Raw genomic sequence first — 20558 nt, forward strand, 5'->3', positions numbered from 1 at the left:
AACATCCGGGTATTTAAAGTTGAAGCCACAGAATTATCGGATGTAGGCCTATTGTTCTGACACAAATTCTTCTTGTCTGCGTTTTTAAAAATTTTATCCAAGCGAAGTTGTTTTATGTGCTTTAAGCTTTCTCTGTGTAATTTTTCGTACAACAAATGACGATCTATTAGCCCTTGTTCCGTCACGTTGTTTTAGAACACTGATTAATTCATCCGTCAACTTAAGTAACTTGTCAACAGTAAGTTTGTTTTATTTTCATTGTTTTAATCAGGATTCAGAATAATAGCCATAATTTCAGAATCAGTATAATGATTAACAGCAAGTATTTCTTTGTCAAAATTCGTCCACTCCACCAATCTAGCGGTCGGGAATTTCATGTGCGCTCACGTAATTTTGTTCGACAAAAGGAACTACAGGATGATAGTTGCCAGAAAATCGATGGTGTACCTGTATTAATAATTCAATTAAAATATTTTTTCAGTTATTAAAATCCGTTAAAGAATTTTTTGTACAATTAAACGTTAAATTGTAAGTAATTGATGATAAAAATATCAAACGTAACACAAAACCTGTAACTAATAAGATAGGCTTAGGCCACACAAGAGTTCAGAAGACGCGACATAAAGTTTTTCAACATTCGAAAGTAGATTACATTTATGAGATAGTTAGAGACTTGGAAGTGGATCCGAAGTTAGAGTGTGTATTAGTCAGTGTATGTTATCACGGTTACATTTTACAAGGGTGCTCGACAAGTAATCTGAGGGTCACGGGTTTGAATCTCCATCACACCAAACATGCTCGCCCTTTCAGCTGTGAGAGCGTTACAATGATCGGTCAATCCCACTATCCGTTGGTGAAAACGTTGGCAGTGGGTGATGATGACCCAGTCTTACAGTGCTAAATTAGGGACGGCTAGCGCAAATAGACCTCATGTAGCTTTGTACGAAATTCAAAAGCAAACAGATTACTCTGGTAAAACGTCGCTTAACTAATAAAGGATATACATAAATGCCAGATATAAATCAGTATGAATTCCAAGCTATATTATGAACCAGCTGTTTATCTTATCTACGTAAACAGATGCATCAGTTGCAGAAAGAGAAACAAACTACGAGAAGGTTCATGTTATCTTCATTAAAGGCAGGAAATAAGTCCTATGAAAAGGAAATAAAAGGCCATTGGCGGAACTTTTATGGGAAGGAAGCTGAGGAGAAATTCAGATAAATAGGTGGCTGAATCATGGTTCCTGACCATAACCATTTCACAGGTAGTGTTGATTTTGGACTGAAAAACAATGGAGTTGACTAATAGGGCAAAAAAACACACAAAAAAAACCACTTGCTAAACAAGCATGTAGAGCTATTTAGATCTTCGAAAAACATACTAAACTGTGTAAAAAGGTGATATTCTTGATCAAAACGTTAGTCGTCTGATGCTGAAAGGGAGACAACTGGCTTCGCTTCTGCTTCTGATAGATCTTATCTGACCCAGTCTTCCCTGAACAACCAACGTTGTCTGTCTATCGTGTGGAGTATCGAGAATATCCATCCTACGACTTCAACGTAACTAATTAGTTGAATAGCGAATTATGGACTGATGCAAAATACAATGTTAAGTAGAACTGATAAAGTAAATAATGTCTGAACGTATTTCATGTGATGTAGCAATAGATAATCGTTTGTTGTATTAAAAGATTTGACGGAAGTTAGTAAAGGTTTACTGAATGAACAGTTACGCTCACAGACGAATATTTTATTAGTTTTAGTATCAAAACTTTTCAAAATGTAGCCGAGTATCTTAGTAAATTGAATTAAAATTTGTGTTTTGAATATCGGTTGTCCTCGAGTTAGTGATTCCCGTTGATTTTAATAAATTTATTTGTAAGTAGTGTTAAAGTCGAACCCAAACGTCTTGCATACTTTTCCCAATGTTGTGGGTATCCTAGGGTAAACTTAACGTTATGCGCCCTCTAGTTTAAACCTAAGTTGAAACATTAAAACTATAACTTAGAACACGAACAATCGCATTTTTAATATTAGCAGTCAAGTAGAAAATGTGCAGTATGTCTAAGAAAGTATAATATTTTTTAAAGTTAATTAGGTGTGTTATCCCCCCCATATTTGTTGTTTTCTCTTAGCAATTTCAGAAACTATCAACTAATATTTGGCTGGCCTAGTCTGTGCTTTACCGGCTTGTTATTAGGTTACCACATAAGCACAGCGGTTTGCTGTGTATGGTAAAACTCTAGTTGAGGCGTAATGTGAGGATTGTCCTTCTCATGTTTCTGTGGTAGTGAGCACGAACACAATTAGTCCAGTAGAGTCATACAAGTATAATAATAAGAAACAAGTTTGTGATATGTTTTAAACTTGATTGATCCGGATTTGAAATGGTGTATTTAAAAATTTTAATTGCTTTTAGATCGCTACATTACTTAAAGGAAGAGAACAAGGAATGGACAGCAGGAAATCTTTGTGTGAGAGAAAAGAATAACAAACACTGTAACAAGAGTTTCTCTCAGAAGTTTATATTAGGCTTAGAGGCTGATAGAAATGGTAAGAAAGTTATTTGTCGCTTGTTTCAAAACTGAATATGCTCACTAATAACAGCTAAAATAATAAAATTTTATGTTTAACGTTTTGTGTGCTCGTTTCTTAAACATATTTCGATTACTCTTGTTAAGCCAATGTATATATTTATATTTTAGTTGACTTCTGACTTGTAGTTTTTGTACACATAACATCAACCTACATTTCAACTTCATTTCTAAAGTGATGTGTGACAGTACTATATTGACCAACTATAATATACACACGTTATAGCTACTAGTCTGTCACAACACAGAAGCATTTTATTCAAATAAGTTCATGCAAATGTTTTAAAATTCGGTACAAGTTTTCTGTACTTAAATTTTCCAGGTCCCATCTGCAAATGTGTAAACTTAGGCCTTACGCTGTCAAAACAGACCGCTTGAAGAGACGCAACTTTTCTGGACAGTGCACAGAATAAACATTTAATTCATTTTCTTTTCTCACAACGTTGTCTGGCTTACTTAAAATGTGTGGTTGTTGGTAGGCGCACAGCAGTCATTACTTCCCAGTTTTGACAATAACATCAGTCCACTGAAGTGTATGTGTTGAGTTCTAAGAATTATTAGCCAGGGCTGAACTTGTGTATAGTTATAATCATAGATATCACTTTCAGGTAAGAATTTTCTTCCTTAAGTCAGAGGACTCATTGAAAGAAGTATATTCTTGGCCTCAGTTGTTATTTTTATAAGCCAATAAGAACTTTAAAGATCATATGTCATTGTTTATATTGTTAAAAAGTATTTTCGTTTTCTTCTAGTAAAAGAGTTGTTTTAGTTGTACTGGAATTGATAGTGATTCAATAACTATTTGTATCCATATTCCCTGAATATCCAATTTTACCTGAGGACAATACATATCTAATTGCAGCCCCAGATGGGTAAAAAGAAAAATACCTTAAAGAGATTAATAATTTATTGGTTCTTTACTGATGTCAACTGAGAAAAAGAATTGCCTATTCATATATAATGTCGCTCGGAACGAACTTTATAAAAGCTTTTCAAGTTTTAAGTTAATCACTGTTGGTATGAAGGTTTCAGTCGTTAGACTAAACATTGCTAAAGGTGAAAACTTGCGTCTTTACAGCCCTAGGATCAGGTAGCAGAACTAGTGTAGTGTACTATATGTACTCACTTCTTTCATGAAACAACAAACCCCAAAACAGTAGAAGCTGACTTAGTGTAACTGTTTTCTATAACGTCCACAAGACAAGTGTCATGTTTGATCAGATGTTCAACTTCAATTTACTCTTCCATATCAAATAACTGGCAATGTAGAGAACAAGCTGAGATGAAATTAGTTAAGTGATGTACAATAAGTTGAATCAACTATGCCTCAGAGAAACTTGTGTATAACTAAAGTCCAGAAGTAATACGTATTAAATTGTTTGTTCTGACAGAGCATGAGATAAATATTCCTAGCGTCAAACTTTAACTTCAAAAACACAATGTTTCAAAATTTACGAAGCTGCCACCAAACATAAGACATGTGAACACAGTTGTATTCAATAAGAAAATTATATAAGAATGAATTTTCATGCAATGCTATCTGCACATATCCATTCTTAGTTTAGAATCGATAAAGTAGAAGGAAGACAGTTAGCAATCTGCACATATTCATTCTTAGTTTAGAACTGATAGAGTAGAAGGAAGACAGTTACCAATCTGCACATATCCATTCTAGGTGTAGAACTGATAGAGTATAAGGAAGACAGCTAGCTATCTGCACATATTCATTCATAGTTTAGAACTGATAGAGTATAAGGAAGACAGCTAGCAATCTGCACATATTCATTCTTAGTTTAGCACTGATAGAGTATAAGGAAGACAGCTAGCAATCTGCACATATCCATTCTTAGGTTAGCACTGATAGAGTAGAAGGAAGACAGTTAGCAATCTGCACATACCCATTCTTAGTTTAGAACTGATAGAGTAGAAGGAAGACAGCAATCTGCACATATCCATTCTTAGTGTAGAACTGATAGAGTATAAGGAAGACAGCAATCTGCACATATCCATTCTTAGTGTAGAACTGATAGAGTATAAGGAAGACAGCTAGCTATCGGCACATATTCATTCATAGTTTAGAACTGATAGAGTATAAGGAAGACAGCTAGCTATCTGCACATATCCATTCTTAGTTTAGAACTGATAGAGTAGAAGGAAGACAGCAATCTGCACATATCCATTCTTAGTGTAGAACTGATAGAGTAGAAGGAAGACAGCTAGCTATCGGCACATATTCATTCATAGTTTAGAACTGATAGAGTAGAAGGAAGACAGCTAGCTATCTGCACATATCCATTCTTAGATTAGCACTGATAGAGTAGAAGGAAGACAGCTAGCTATCTGCACATATCCATTCTTAGTTTAGAACTGATAGAGTAGAAGGAAGACAGCTAGCTATCTGCACATATCCATTCTTAGTTTAGAACTGATAGAGTAGAAGGAAGACAGCTAGCTATCTGCACATATCCATTTTTAGTTTAGAACTGATAGAGTATAAGGAAGACAGCTAGCAATCTGCACATATCCATTCTTAGTTTAGAACTGATAGAGTAGAAGGAAGACAGCAATCTGCACATATCCATTCTTAGTTTAGAACTGATAGAGTATAAGGAAGACAGCTAGCTATCTGCACATATCCATTCTTAGTTTAGAACTGATAGAGTATAAGGAAGACAGCTAGCAATCTGCACATATTCATTCATAGTTTAGAACTGATAGAGTATAAGGAAGACAGCTAGCAATCTGCACATATTCATTCTTAGTTTAGAACTGATAGAGTAGAAGGAAGACAGCTAGCTATCTGCACATGCCCATTCTTAGTTTAGAACTGATAGAGTATAAGGAAGACAGCAATCTGCACATATCCATTCTTAGTGTAGAACTGATAGAGTAGAAGGAAGACAGCTAGCTATCGGCACATATTCATTCATAGTTTAGAACTGATAGAGTATAAGGAAGACAGCTAGCTATCTGCACATATCCATTCTTAGTTTAGAACTGATAGAGTATAAGGAAGACAGCTAGCAATCTGCACATATTCATTCATAGTTTAGAACTGATAGAGTATAAGGAAGACAGCTAGCAATCTGCACATATTCATTCTTAGTTTAGAACTGATAGAGTAGAAGGAAGACAGCTAGCTATCTGCACATGCCCATTCTTAGTTTAGAACTGATAGAGTATAAGGAAGACAGCAATCTGCACATATCCATTCTTAGTGTAGAACTGATAGAGTAGAAGGAAGACAGCTAGCTATCGGCACATATTCATTCATAGTTTAGAACTGATAGAGTATAAGGAAGACAGCTAGCTATCTGCACATATCCATTCTTAGTTTAGAACTGATAGAGTAGAAGGAAGACAGCAATCTGCACATATCCATTCTTAGTGTAGAACTGATAGAGTAGAAGGAAGACAGCTAGCTATCTGCACATATCCATTCTTAGATTAGCACTGATAGAGTAGAAGGAAGACAGCTAGCTATCTGCACATATCCATTCTTAGTTTAGAACTGATAGAGTAGAAGGAAGACAGCTAGCTATCTGCACATATCCATTTTTAGTTTAGAACTGATAGAGTATAAGGAAGACAGCTAGCAATCTGCACATATCCATTCTTAGTTTAGAACTGATAGAGTAGAAGGAAGACAGCAATCTGCACATATCCATTCTTAGTGTAGAACTGATAGAGTAGAAGGAAGACAGCTAGCTATCTGCACATATTCATTCATAGTTTAGAACTGATAGAGTATAAGGAAGACAGCTAGCTATCTGCACATATCCATTCTTAGTTTAGCACTGATAGAGTAGAAGGAAGACAGCTAGCTATCTGCACATATCCATTCTTAGTTTAGAACTGATAGAGTAGAAGGAAGACAGCTAGCTATCTGCACATATCCATTCTTAGTTTAGAACTGATAGAGTAGAAGGAAGACAGCTAGCTATCTGCACATATCCATTTTTAGTTTAGAACTGATAGAGTAGAAGGAAGACAGCTAGCTATCTGCACATATCCATTCTTAGTTTAGCACTGATAGAGTAGAAGGAAGACAGCTAGCAATCTGCACATATCCATTCATAGTTTAGCACTGATAGAGTAGAAGGAAGACAGCTAGCTATCTGCACATATTCATTTTTAGTTTAGCACTGATAGAGTAGAAGGAAGACAGTTAGCAATCTGCACATATCCATTCGTAGTTTAGAACTGATAGAGTATAAGGAAGAGAGCTAGCAATCTGCACATATCCATTCTTAGTTTCAAAACAATACAGTAGAAGGAAGACAGCTAGTCACAGTACCAACTTTTTGTTTGATGGAATAGTACAAATTGACCCTAACTCTTATAGTACACCTATGATCTCACAGTTCTAGGATCTATCTACTTGGCTAAGCCTGCAATGTTTAGCAACAACTGGAAATGAAATGTGAGGTCACAGTTTGTAACAGTTGGAGGAGAAAGAGAAGACATGATGTGAAGATGAAATAAACAAAGATTCTTTACTGACAAAGGATTGTATGAAGCAGTAGGGTTAAGACACTGTTGTGAATGATTCTTTACTGACAAAGGATTGTATGAAGCAGTAGGGTTAAGACACTGTTGTGAATGATTCTTTACTGACAAAGGATTGTATGAAGCAGTAGGGTTAAGACACTGTTGTGAATGATTCTTTACTGACAAAGGATTGTATGAAGCAGTAGGGTTAAGACACTGTTGTGAATGGTTCTTTACTGACAAAGGATTGTATGAAGCAGTAGGGTTAAGACACTGTTGTGAATGATTCTTTACTGACAAAGGATTGTATGAAGCAGTAGGGTTAAGACACTGTTGTGAATGATTCTTTACTGACAAAGGATTGTATGAAGCAGTAGGGTTAAGACACTGTTGTGAATGATTCTTTACTGACAAAGGATTGTATGAAGCAGTAGGGTTAAGACACTGTTGTGAATGATTCTTTACTGACAAAGGATTGTATGAAGCAGTAGGGTTAAGACACTGTTGTGAATGATTCTTTACTGACAAAGGATTGTATGAAGCAGTAGGGTTAAGACACTGTTGTGAATGATTCTTTACTGACAAAGGATTGTATGAAGCAGTAGGGTTAAGACACTGTTGTGAATGATTCTTTACTGACAAAGGATTGTATGAAGCAGTAGGGTTAAGACACTGTTGTGAATGATTCTTTACTGACAAAGGATTGTATGAAGCAGTAGGGTTAAGACACTGTTGTGAATGATTCTTTACTGACAAAGGATTGTATGAAGCAGTAGGGTTAAGACACTGTTGTGAATGATTCTTTACTGACAAAGGATTGTATGAAGCAGTAGGGTTAAGACACTGTTGTGAATGATTCTTTACTGACAAAGGATTGTATGAAGCAGTAGGGTTAAGACACTGTTGTGAATGATTCTTTACTGACAAAGGATTGTATGAAGCAGTAGGGTTAAGACACTGTTGTGAATGGTTGAAACATAAAATAATACTTTGTTTGTTTGAACGGAACACTGTGCAACACATGTCATTGGCAAATTTTTTTTTTTTTCTTTGCGAAGCATAATAGTATTAAAAAGTTGTATCTTTCTCATGGAGGTTATCATTGTTTTTATTAAGTCCTGAATAAAAGAGAAACTTTATGATACGTTTCACCAGTATGCTTTGTTGAGGACCCATATGACACACTTCACCAACATGCTTTGTTAAGGAGCTGTATGACACATTTCACCAGTACACTTTGTTGAATACCGGTACGACACATTTCACCAGTACACTTTGTTGAATACCGGTACGACACATTTCATCAGTACACTTTGTTGAAGACCCGTACGACACATTTCATCAGCATGTTTTGTTAAGGAGCTGTATGACACATTTCACCAGTACACTTTGTTGAATACCCGTACGACACATTTCATCAGCATGCTTTGTTAAGGAGCTGTATGACACATTTCATCAGTACACTTTGTTGAATACCCGTACGACACATTTCATCAGCATGTTTTATTAAGGAGCTGTATGACACATTTCATCAGTACACTTTGTTGAAGACCCGTATGACACATTTCATCAGTATGCTTTGCCTGTAGTTTTAATTCTCTGCACAATGCTTTTTTCAAATTATTATATTTACTAACTGTATGTATGTTACAAAACATTTAATTTTTTTGATAGGTGAAATTCTGGTATTGACTACATCAGATCTGAGGAACAATGTGAGCTCAGGAAAAATATACAGACTACAAGCAAATCCTATGAGTAAGTTATCACTATAAGGATATACAGATTACATGCTATAACAATTACATTTTGACTAGTAATTCTTTTTTAAGCATATAAACAAGGTGTACAAAATGTTTTTTACAAAACTTTAAGAATCTAAGAATTATATTAGTTTTTAAAGTTTAGCAGTATACTACAGACATTTCAAGAGACTTAAAAACTTGGTAAAATTCTTCAATAACCTTGAACTGATTTTATTAACAAACAAAATTGAGAATAGATTCCAGCACAGTGAATAAATCTTAAAATAATTGGATACAAAGAAATTAATATCTTAATTATCAGAATATTTTTCTTCCTATTATTGCTAGGGTGATAATTACTTATGTTTTAGTCAAACTATGATGATTATTTTCAGAGATTGATGGAAAATGTTATGAAAATTAAGATATTTTTAGGTTTTTTTTCTTTCTCTGAATTACTGTTAATAGTTATTCATTACTTTTTAACATAACTTACTGAATGTATTTATTATACAGAGACTGAGTACATTATATGAACTTGATATTTCGGGAGTGGTGACATTGATACAGTTAAGTTTCCATGTCTGGTTTCCACTGCATAATTCTCCATGTTAAAGCTTTCATGTCAAAAGATAACAGTGATTCCTGCACACTTGTCAGCATATAAGGATGACCATTTTTCCATCATCCATTTCAAGAGACCAATCAATCAGGAATCCATAGGGTGCTACATCTGATGACTTTACAGTATGCCTTTGTATGGAACATCAGCCATTACCTGTTGCATTCTTTTGCTGCTTGAGATATGCAACAGTTGTAAAGATGTTCTGCTGCTTGTGGATGACTTTTGCCACTGACCTTTGTGTTTGTGGATTCTCACTAATTTAAAGATACTCCATTTGCTTATCATGACTTCAGAAAGTTGCTGCTGGTCTTTTTGTGGAGAGTCCTAGCCAAACTTGATCCATTTTGGTAATCAGTGACCTAAGCCTATAATGTTTTTTTTACACCAGAGAGGTTTATATATCCTTCCCCACAAGTGATCTACTTCTGGTGGGCTGACATTAATTATAAAATACAATAATTGAATTCTGATTTATTCCCTTCAACTATCACTTTATGTCAGACTGTGTTTGTCATGTGGCCTGCTGGTTCTATATTCAAAATTACTTGTCATGTAATATACACAATTTGTGTTAGTAAACATATCATTCAGTGACATTTGTTATACTAATTTTTTAGTTCTTTCATACTAACAAGTTCAAAATAATGTGCAAAAATACACTAGTGCCATGTTCAGGTATACGTGGTTTGATTACCTACAGTGCAATGTGTCAATTTACAAACTCAGATTTTTAGTCATATTAATTGTAAATTTGTATACATTATTCTAAGTTAGGATAATCAAACAGAATCAAGATACAGGCTCGATTCACTAATTTTATTTAACCAATTGATTAATACTAATTTGTAGAGAGACTTTTTTGATGACAAAGATAAGTACTATTACTTAACAGTGAATGAAGACCTTAACATTCATACTTTATACAGTTAGACTAGGTTTTAAGAGTTTTTGTGTTATAATAAAAAAAAAGTGTGAAATTTCAGTTTTGATCTTTTCCAGGAGTTGATGATGATTGGAACCAAGGAGACTCGGTTTCCTCTTCACCGCTGTTTGTCTGTTGTGTGCTGGTTTGTTGTGTTTTGTCTAAGCTGTGGATCAAAGAACTTTCACTCTAAAGATACAGTTTTATACCAAACAAGTTTATTCTTTGGGTTGCTAGTCAAGTGTGTAATTATTATTATTTTTTAAATATGTGAGATTTCCATGTTTAAGTTCACATAATGTAATTTTTATGTTTCAATATGTACAGATGTTAATATCCACCCTTGTTGTGTAATCTAGAAGTAAATAAAATGTATAAGTTGTTTAAAATTACTTTTATTTAGCATGAGTTAACTACTGTTACCTGAAACCCAAATATAATAAACTGATCAAGACACTAAAAGGAAGGTAAAGACAACAGACATCAAAACAAGTTTGTGGAATTTTATTGCTGTGTGTTTAAATTTCATCAACAAACATCTGGATAGATAATATATAATATATATAACATACCTGTTATTTAAAGAATCGTGTATATAAAGGAATGAACTTAGTTTTAAAATGTATCCCTGTTAAAATAAATACTGCTGCTTTTAAGAAAAGGCACTTAACTTAGTTGAAGGAAACAAAGACACTAATAAATACGTTATAAATTCAGTGTGTGAATACAATACTTTAAAACTCATGTTCCCCAGAAAAATATGACAAACAACGATGGATAAAACTTTGTTTTTATTCAATATTAACTAATGTTTGGTTTATCAATATCTAACCCATCTACTTAGATTTAAAACTACCTGTCACAATTTGTGCAACAAATTTATTTATGTTTCATTTCCTACCTGTTTAACTATTCTATAGCACAAATTGCTATTGACATATAACTTATTATCTTGTAAAAAAAACAGAACATAAACATACTGTGTACATGTAGAGATAAAACAGGCAATATGATTATGTGATGTTTTTGTTCGTAATTCATAAAGACAATGTTAAACCCTAAGAAACCAAGTAAATAAATGGCTTTACCATTTTCACTACTAAATGTAAATGTCTGGATATACTCTAAGGTTGTGTCAAAACTTCTGATAACCATTTTAACTAAAACTTCTATGCTTTTAACTGAAGGAAAATATAATGCTAGAGTGTAGTACAAGTTAAGCTATCATTACTTGTGTAGTTCTTAAAAACATTGTTAGAACTAATTCATGTCATTTCTACTCTTGAAAACTATCCAGGCAGCTCTAGTGAAGCATCTTGTTCTACCACTGGTAACATTCTACTAGACCTGAAACCAAGAGAAATGTTTGGTAATCGTACAACATACACAGTTACTGGAACCAATATCTGGATGTCAAATGTAATAAAATTAGTAGAGAATGAACTGACTTGTTCTTATCTGTATTAAACTAAACAATGACTTGGGTTTTGAGGTTTCTCAAAGAATCTTTTACAGAGAGAACTATAGATGGATTATAAGTGTTAAGATCAGGGTGTGTCCAAAACGTTTTCAAAAGAGAAAAATAAAATCCTGTACTAATGAGGTATAAGACAATTTTTAAAGTAATATATAATTTTTGGAAATCTCAGAAGTTAACCACTAAACATGATGGTAGTACACTCTTGGGATCTTATCTGAAATCAGTCTAAAATATTACAAGAATCTGATAGAAACAAATCAGAGATTAAATGTACAACCAAAAACTGCAAAAAGTATCTACAGAAATGTGTGTATAAATTACTCTTTAATTTTTTATAAAGACTGCTTCAGTTCTCACAATTTTTGATTTATACAGGTGTGGAGAAAACAATAACAATCAGTAAAAAACAACCACCTTTTCAAGCCATAAGACAGTCAATGTAAATACTTTAACATTCACTCCAGAAGGAGTAGCTTAAATCTAATCTAAATGTGCTTATTTGCACTTAAAAACAAAGTACAATAAAACAATGGATAAATCATAATGAAGTTAGTCTAACATTTGCATGTGCTACATCTTTGTTCTGAAGCAGGGTAAATAAAAAAAAAAACTTTCTTTCTAAGAGGATCAAATTATGGATTGTCCTATTTATATTTTACAAAACAGATACACAATTCATTGTAATTAGATAAACTGTGTATCTTACACTGAATTTACAAATTCATTCTTTCTTTTTAAATCCCTTAAAGTATTTTTAAGTTAAAATAACAAGTTAAGCAATGTTTCATAAAGTTAAATATTTGATAACACTGTATATAAAAAGATGCTATCATTACTAATATTCAGTTGATAATTTCACTGTGAGACCTAGAAGAAAACATTACTGATCCAGTTTTGTTATTTTTATTTATTTGCTTTATGAAAGCTTAAACAATTTTTTTATTTCATCATCATAATTAAATGTTTTTCTTACCATCAGTTCTTAAAAAATCAACTGATTATTTTCCATTTAATATTCAACAGCTAGATAATATAGACTTCAAGTTGTATAGTCTTACACAAGCATCACGGACTCTACATTCCCAGTTCTACTGCAACCACTTCTTAATATACATTACAACACTTCACTAATTTTTACTATTTTCTTAGTCAATTTAACAAGTTTTATGATAATACCATCACTGAACATTTAAAGAATCTTCTACAGATGCAAGTCTCACAGAAATCTGTTTAAACTCCAGGGGTGACAATATCAAATTATCTAGAATATATTGAGTATTTTTTATAAGTAGTAATAACATCAGGATAAATTTCTATTAAACAGTAAAATATTTGTACTCGGTGTGGAGAATATACCCAGGTATAATATATAAACTGACTGAAGAGCCTGTCTAATCATTCTGTATAATATGTAAACTGACTGAAGAGCCTGTCTAATCATTCTGTATAATATGTAAACTGATTAAAGGGTCTGTTTATCATTTCTGTATAATATGTAAACTGATTAAAGGGTCTGTTTATCATTTCTGTATAATATGTAAACTGATTAAAGGGTCTGTTTATCATTTCTGTATAATATGTAAACTGATTAAAGGGCCTGTTTATCATTCTGTATAATATGTAAACTGATTAAAGGGTCTGTTTATCATTTCTGTATAATATGTAAACTGATTAAAGGGCCTGTTTATCATTCTGTATAATATGTAAACTGACTGGAGGGCCTGTTTATCATTATGCATAATATGCAAACTGATTGAAGGGGCTGTTTATCATTCTGCATAATATGTAAATTGATTGAAAAGCCTTTCTATCATTCTGTATAATATGTAAACTGACTGATGAGCCTGTCTAATCATTCTGTATAATATTTAAAATGATTGAAGGGCCTGTTTATCATTCTGTATAATACACTGCTGGCCACAATCTTATGGCCAATGAATATAAAGAAATATGCATTTTTCTTTGTTAAAATCAACAACTTATTTGAGTAGAGTTACAAGAGATGAAAATAAGAAAAGGGAAAATAAAAACTTTTATAGCATCTAATAAGGAAAATGCAAACATTATGAAATTAACCTAAATACTAGCTGGTCAAAAATTTAAGACCATACTGAAACAAAGCGTTAATTGGTAAACATGTAATGAAATTAAGTAATTTGTGTTCAAGCATTAGTGTTGTCAACATCTCCTACTGACATCTCCTGTGTTACATTGGGTAAGATCATGGCAAAGGCTAAAAGTTGACAGAGTTTGAACGTGGCAGAATTGTCGAGCTGCAAAAATGAGGTCTCTCTCAATGTGCCATCACTTGTGAGATCAGGCATAGTAAAACTGCTGTTGCAAATTTCTTAAAAGACCCCTAGGGTAATGGACGATAATTTCAAGTGGTCGGCACAAGAAACTTTGCTGGCATTGAGCAGGAGGATTTGACAGGTTGTCCGCAAGACACCAGCTGATCGTCGAACCAGATTAAGGCCCTTATGGATGCATAATGTAGCTCAAAACAATAAGATAGCACCTGAGAGAGAAGGCTTTAAAACCACAAACTTCTTCAAAGGCCAAACCTCCTTCCATACCACAAAACAGCTTGGTTACACTTTCTTGAGAAGCAGCAAACTAGAAAAGTAGGCAAAGGTTTTGTTCTCTGATGAGAATGAGAAAAAGCTGACCTGGATGGTCCAGATGGCTTCCAACGTTACTGGGACGATAAGGATATCTCACAGGAGACACTTTCTACATGACACAGTGGAGGAAGATCCATTATGATCTGGGGTGCTTTCTCCTTCCATGGAATAATGGAGCTTCAGGTTATACAGGGGCATCAAACATCAGCTGGCTACATTGGCATGTTGGAGAGAGCATCCTTATTGACTGAAGGCCCTCGCTTGTGTGGAAATGACTGGATCTTTTAGCAGGACAACACTGCAATCCACAATGCCTGCAGGACAAAGGACCTTTTCATGGCAAATAATGTGATTCTTTTGGACCATTCAGCGTGTTTGCCCGAACTGAACCCCATTGAAAATGTTTGGGGATGGATGGCAAGGGAAATCTATAGAAATGGACGCCAGTTCCAAATGCTTATATCGAACATGCGAAAGCAAATGTATGAAGTTATTCGCAATGATGGCCATGCAACTCACTACTCTTGTTGGGCATTTCCTACCCTGTTTAGGACTTCTTTTTGGTATAGTCTTAAACTTTTAACCAGCTAGTATTTAGGCTAATCTCATAGTGTTCGCATTTTCCCTATTAAATGCTAAAAACGTTTATTTTTATTTTCCCTTTTCTTATTTTCATCTTTCGAAGCTCTACTCAAATGAATGGTTGAGTCTAATAATGCAAAATGCAATTTTTTCCTTATGTTCATTGGCCTTAAGATTTTGTCCAGCACTGTCTGTAAATTGATTGAAGGGTCTGTTTTAACATTCTGTATAATACATAAACTGATTGAAGGGCCTGTTTATCATTCTGTATAATACATAAACTGATTGAAGGGCCTGTTTATCATTCTGTATATATATATATATTCTGATTCAAGGGTCTCTTTTAATATTCTGTATAATACATAAACTGATTGAAGGGCCTGTTTATCATTCTGTATATATATATTCAGATTCAAGGGCCTGTGTTAATATTGTCTGATACATAAACTGATTGAAGGGACTGTTTATCATTCTGTATATATATATTCAGATTCAAGGGCCTGTGTTAATATTGTCTGATACATAAACTGATTGAAGGGACTGTTTATCATTCTGTATATATATATATATTCAGATTCAAGGGCCTGTGTTAATATTGTCTGATACATAAACTGATTGAAGGGACTGTTTTACCATTCTGAAACATGAATGATTATTCAGAATTTTAATACTTAGATTCTAATCCATAAATAATGCATTTATCTCAAATGTGAATTAAACTAAAATCACCTGTGACATTTACAAGTGAGGGTTAATGGGTATAACATGACAGCATGGTGAAGACTTTCCAAAGTGAAGGTGACATTTACAAGTGAGGGTTAATGGGTATAACATGACAGCATGGTGAAGACTTTCCAAAGTGAAAAAGATACATAAGCAGAGATAAAGAAACATATTTATTAAAGTTGATAAAGGAACTTTAACAAACAAAAAAATCTTTTGAGACTAAAAGTATGGTTTATTAAATACTCTAACTTAAATCCAGGCAACAATCAAGGAAGATGGATAGTGTGTGTCGAAAACTGCATTTGCGTTTTCTTTCACATGCACACACACACATCCCTTAACAAGTTAACAACCACATAATACCCAACAAGACACATCTTTATACTTAAACCTTACATGTAAAATAATGTTACATAAATTACCTAATGTTCCCTGTTTCCATTAAATTAAAAAAGATACTCTTACAGATACTAGATGTACTGGGATTCATTAGAAGGTAAAACATAAACATTATCATCCACACATGATGGGAGACAATAACTAGTACAGACATGTGATAGTGGAAGTAAACTGTACAGGACTGTCACAATAAGTAATCTACACAGGATGGGAGACAATAACTAGTACAGACATGTGATAGTGGAAGTAAACTGTACAGGACTGTCACAATAAGTAATCTACACAGGATGGGAGACAATAACTAGTACAGACATGTGATAGTGGAAGTAAACTGTACAGGACTGTCACAATAAGTAATCTACACAGGATGGGAGACAATAACTAGTACAGACATGTGATAGTGGAAGTAAACTGTACAGGACTGTCACAATAAGTAATCTACACAGGATGGGAGACAATAACTAGTACAGACATGTGATAGTGGAAGTAAACTGTACAGGACTATCACAATAAGTAATCTACACAGGATGGGAGACAATAACTAGTACAGACATGTGATAGTGGAAGTAAACTGTACAGGACTGTCACAATAAGTAATCTACACAGGATGGGAGACAATAACTAGTACAGACATGTGATAGTGGAAGTAAACTGTACAGGACTATCACAATAAGTAATCTACACAGGATGGGAGACAATAACTAGTACAGACATGTGATAGTGGAAGTAAACTGTACAGGACTGTCACAATAAGTAATCTACACAGGATGGGAGACAATAACTAGTACAGACATGTGATAGTGGAAGTAAACTGTACAGGACTATCACAATAAGTAATCTACACAGGATGGGAGACAATAACTAGTACAGACATGTGATAGTGGAAGTAAACTGTACAGGACTGTCACAATAAGTAATCTACACAGGATGGGAGACAATAACTAGTACAGACATGTGATAGTGGAAGTAAACTGTACAGGACTATCACAATAAGTAATCTACACAGGATGGGAGACAATAACTAGTACAGACATGTGATAGTGGAAGTAAACTGTACAGGACTATCACAATAAGTAATCTACACAGGATGGGAGACAATAACTAGTACAGACATGTGATAGTGGAAGTAAACTGTACAGGACTGTCACAATAAGTAATCTACACAGGATGGGAGACAATAACTAGTACAGACATGTGATAGTGGAAGTAAACTGTACAGGACTATCACAATAAGTAATCTACACAGGATGGGAGACAATAACTAGTACAGACATGTGATAGTGGAAGTAAACTGTACAGGACTGTCACAATAAGTAATCTACACAGGATGAGAGACAATACGTATTAGAAGTGGGTCAGTGTGGTAAGTAGTTTCTTCAAGTTGGTCCATGTTACAAGTAGTTCATTTTGATCGGTCGGTGTGGTATACAGTTTCAACAAGTGGGTCAGTGTAAGTAGTTCATACATTCTCGATGAAGTTGACATATGATATGTTTTTAAACAAGTTCCAAAGCTTGAATGGTTTTGAACAGTTCACTATTTTTCAGGAGAATAAGGGGTTATATTTAATGTGTAATGAAATACGTAGGAACGGATGTCAGCATAACGTAAACTGGTTGTGAAATACAAGTTTTTCTTGAGAACTAGCCAATGATAACCGAGAGTTGTTAGTGACTAAGTTTAATTTGTGCCAAAGAGGTATGTAATGAAGATAAAAGACTTATATGTGATAATCGTTATAAAAATATTTAACTAATTTATATAATGATAAAATTAAATAAACATGAAAACTGAAATAACTCCAAATGGGGGTGGAAAATATAGAAAATAATAATGTGGCACAATATATAGTAAACCATGCTAATATATAGTAATTAATACCAATGTAGAGATATTTCAGCAATAATAATATTAATAATTGTCATTATGAATTTACATTTGAAAATATTTTAAAGTAACATAATGTTAAGGGATAATACTGTTAATGTCATTTGGCATTACAGTATATAACAATGCTATCCAGTAAACTTCAAGTTCCATGTTTCTATTAGATGTACAATTTATCTCAGTTTAATGTCTTAAAGAAAGGTATGTTAAAGTGTTTTGTGACTGGAAGTTGTTTGTTTATTTTTATTGTTGTTCTGTGGTTATTGAAATGTTCTCATATAATTGTTTTGGTTTGACCTATATAATGGTTTGATTGTTTTTTAATTTCGAGCAAAGCTACACGAGGGCTATCTGCTCTAGCTGTCCCTCATCTAGCAGTGTAAGACAAGAGGGAAGGCAGCTAGTCATCACCACCCAATGCCAACTCTTTTACCAATGAATAGTGGGATTAACTATCACATTATAATGCCCACACAACTGAAAGGGTGAGCATGTTTGGTGTGAGGGGGATTCAAACCCGTGAGCCTCAGATTACAAGTCGAACATCTTAACACACCTGGCCATGCGGGCACCCTACATAATGTAAGTTGCATTTTGGCACTGGATTTAGTGAATAACATTTATTGTACAGCAGTTTATGGCTTTATCAATTTTTTGGCTGTTTTCATCTGAAAATTTGTTCACTTTCTGCATGAGCTTACAGGTTTGGCATCACTTGCTATCGCAAAGATGACCTCCACCTGGTGTTGAATTTAGAAGGAAGTGTTAATGTATAGTTCTATTTTTTCTGAAAGAAACAACAGGAACTTTGGTAAAAAGTGATTTTTATCAATCATTAATCTGAAGAAGGTTAAAACTGTTTCTTTAGTATAAAGGTAGGTTTTTAAGTTTTGGATGATTGGTGATAACCAGTGAAACACGAAAATTGTTTTTAGGTAATTATTTCAATGCAGATTCATGTGGTAACTTGTTAACTTTGTCCAGTTGTTGAGCGACAGTGTTTTGTTTGTAACCTCTTTCAGTCATAGTCTGTTTCAAAGAATTAATGTGATGGTCACATTTATTACCATCAGAGCATATCTTCTTTAATCTAATGCTTGGTTGAATGTGATATTGCATTTGATGTGTGGAGGGTGACAGCTTTAATTATGCAAATACTATATTTTATCCATCTTTTAAGGTTAGGTTTACATCCAAGAAATTTTTGGGTAGAGGAGTAATCTAGAGTACATTTAATAGAACTGTGGGAGGTGTTAACATGTCTATTAACAATAATGAATCTTCATGCCCTACACAAATGAAACAAAAACCATCAATGTTGTGTCTCCAAAATATTGGTTTGTCTCTGCAACTTTCCATCACTTTCATCTCGTCTCCCATAATAATGTTGGCATAGTTTAGTACCCATTGCTGTGTCTTTTATTTAAATATAGAATTCATTATTAAATTCAAAACTGTTAAAAGTATAAGTAACAGTTAAGTCTGTAATAATTTGAGTATTGGGTTTGTCTAGTTTTAGCAGAGAAGATTCTAGGTATTTTTAGGCCTTCATTATGGGGATGTTTGTGTGAGAGAAAACACCCATAACACAGAGAATAGTGTTTGGAGGAAGTTTTCCTTTACTCTTAATGTTAGATACAATGTTGAGAAAATGTGTTGGGTCTTTAATATACAATTTAACATGTGTGAGGTTATCTTTGATGTGGTGATCAACATAAGCAGGTAAGTAGGCTTACTGCCGCTAGAAATAAGAGAAAAACCCGGATTGTTGGATTTAAGCATTTTTGGTAAGACGTAAAAGTGACCTGGAACTGGGTACTTAAGTGAAAGTAACTGTAACGTTTCACGGCTGATGTGTTGACTTTTCTGTAAATTACACAGCATATCTTCCGTAATTTTAACAAACTCTAGTGTGGGTCCAAATCTACTTATTTATAGTAGATTGTGGTTTTCTTGATATAGTCAGATTTATTAATTATCAAATTTGTGTGAGGAATAATGTTGAAATGCAGTCTTAAGTGTATTTTCAAATACATGTCAAATACACTATCAATCCATTGTGGGATTTGTTGCAATGTGCAATACAATTAAGACTATTAATTTAAGGAAACAAAAGCTGTGCAGATGAAAAACAAAAAAGTTTGTTTACAACAGCAGGCCTATGGAAATAATAATATCTGTTTTTTTAATGCATGTTATCAATTAATAAAAATGTACTAACACACACACGTACTAAGTTACAAGGTAAAAAAGAATTAAATGAAACAGGTTTAACAACAAGACATCTCGAACACTATATCTTCAACAATGTCTGAGAAGTTACTCAAACATAATTAATTTCATTAAACCTGCATGATGGAACATTTATTAGCTAGGTTATTCTTTTATTTAATGTTAATACTTGATAGCTAACAATTACAGCTTTTTTGGTTATTTTTGTCACGTAGAATAATTATAAATACAAACAACAGACATTAGTAA

General features: G+C 33.7%; 1 protein-coding gene across 1 annotated transcript in view; it reads left to right on the top strand.

Moving 5' to 3' along the window:
• Window positions 1-10771, top strand: part of LOC143228483 (HHIP-like protein 2) — a 46442-nt gene extending 35671 nt beyond the window's left edge. The window contains exons 5-7 of the mRNA XM_076459735.1: window positions 2422-2555; window positions 8762-8845; window positions 10457-10771. Of these exons, the coding sequence (XP_076315850.1) occupies window positions 2422-2555; window positions 8762-8845; window positions 10457-10572 (334 nt within the window). The 3' untranslated portion in view covers window positions 10573-10771. The remainder of the gene's footprint in view (window positions 1-2421; window positions 2556-8761; window positions 8846-10456) is intronic.
• Window positions 10772-20558: the final 9787 nt, after the last annotated feature.

The sequence above is a fragment of the Tachypleus tridentatus genome, chromosome 10 (genome assembly GCF_004210375.1).
Source record: "Tachypleus tridentatus isolate NWPU-2018 chromosome 10, ASM421037v1, whole genome shotgun sequence".
NCBI classification, from domain to species: domain Eukaryota; kingdom Metazoa; phylum Arthropoda; class Merostomata; order Xiphosura; family Limulidae; genus Tachypleus; species Tachypleus tridentatus.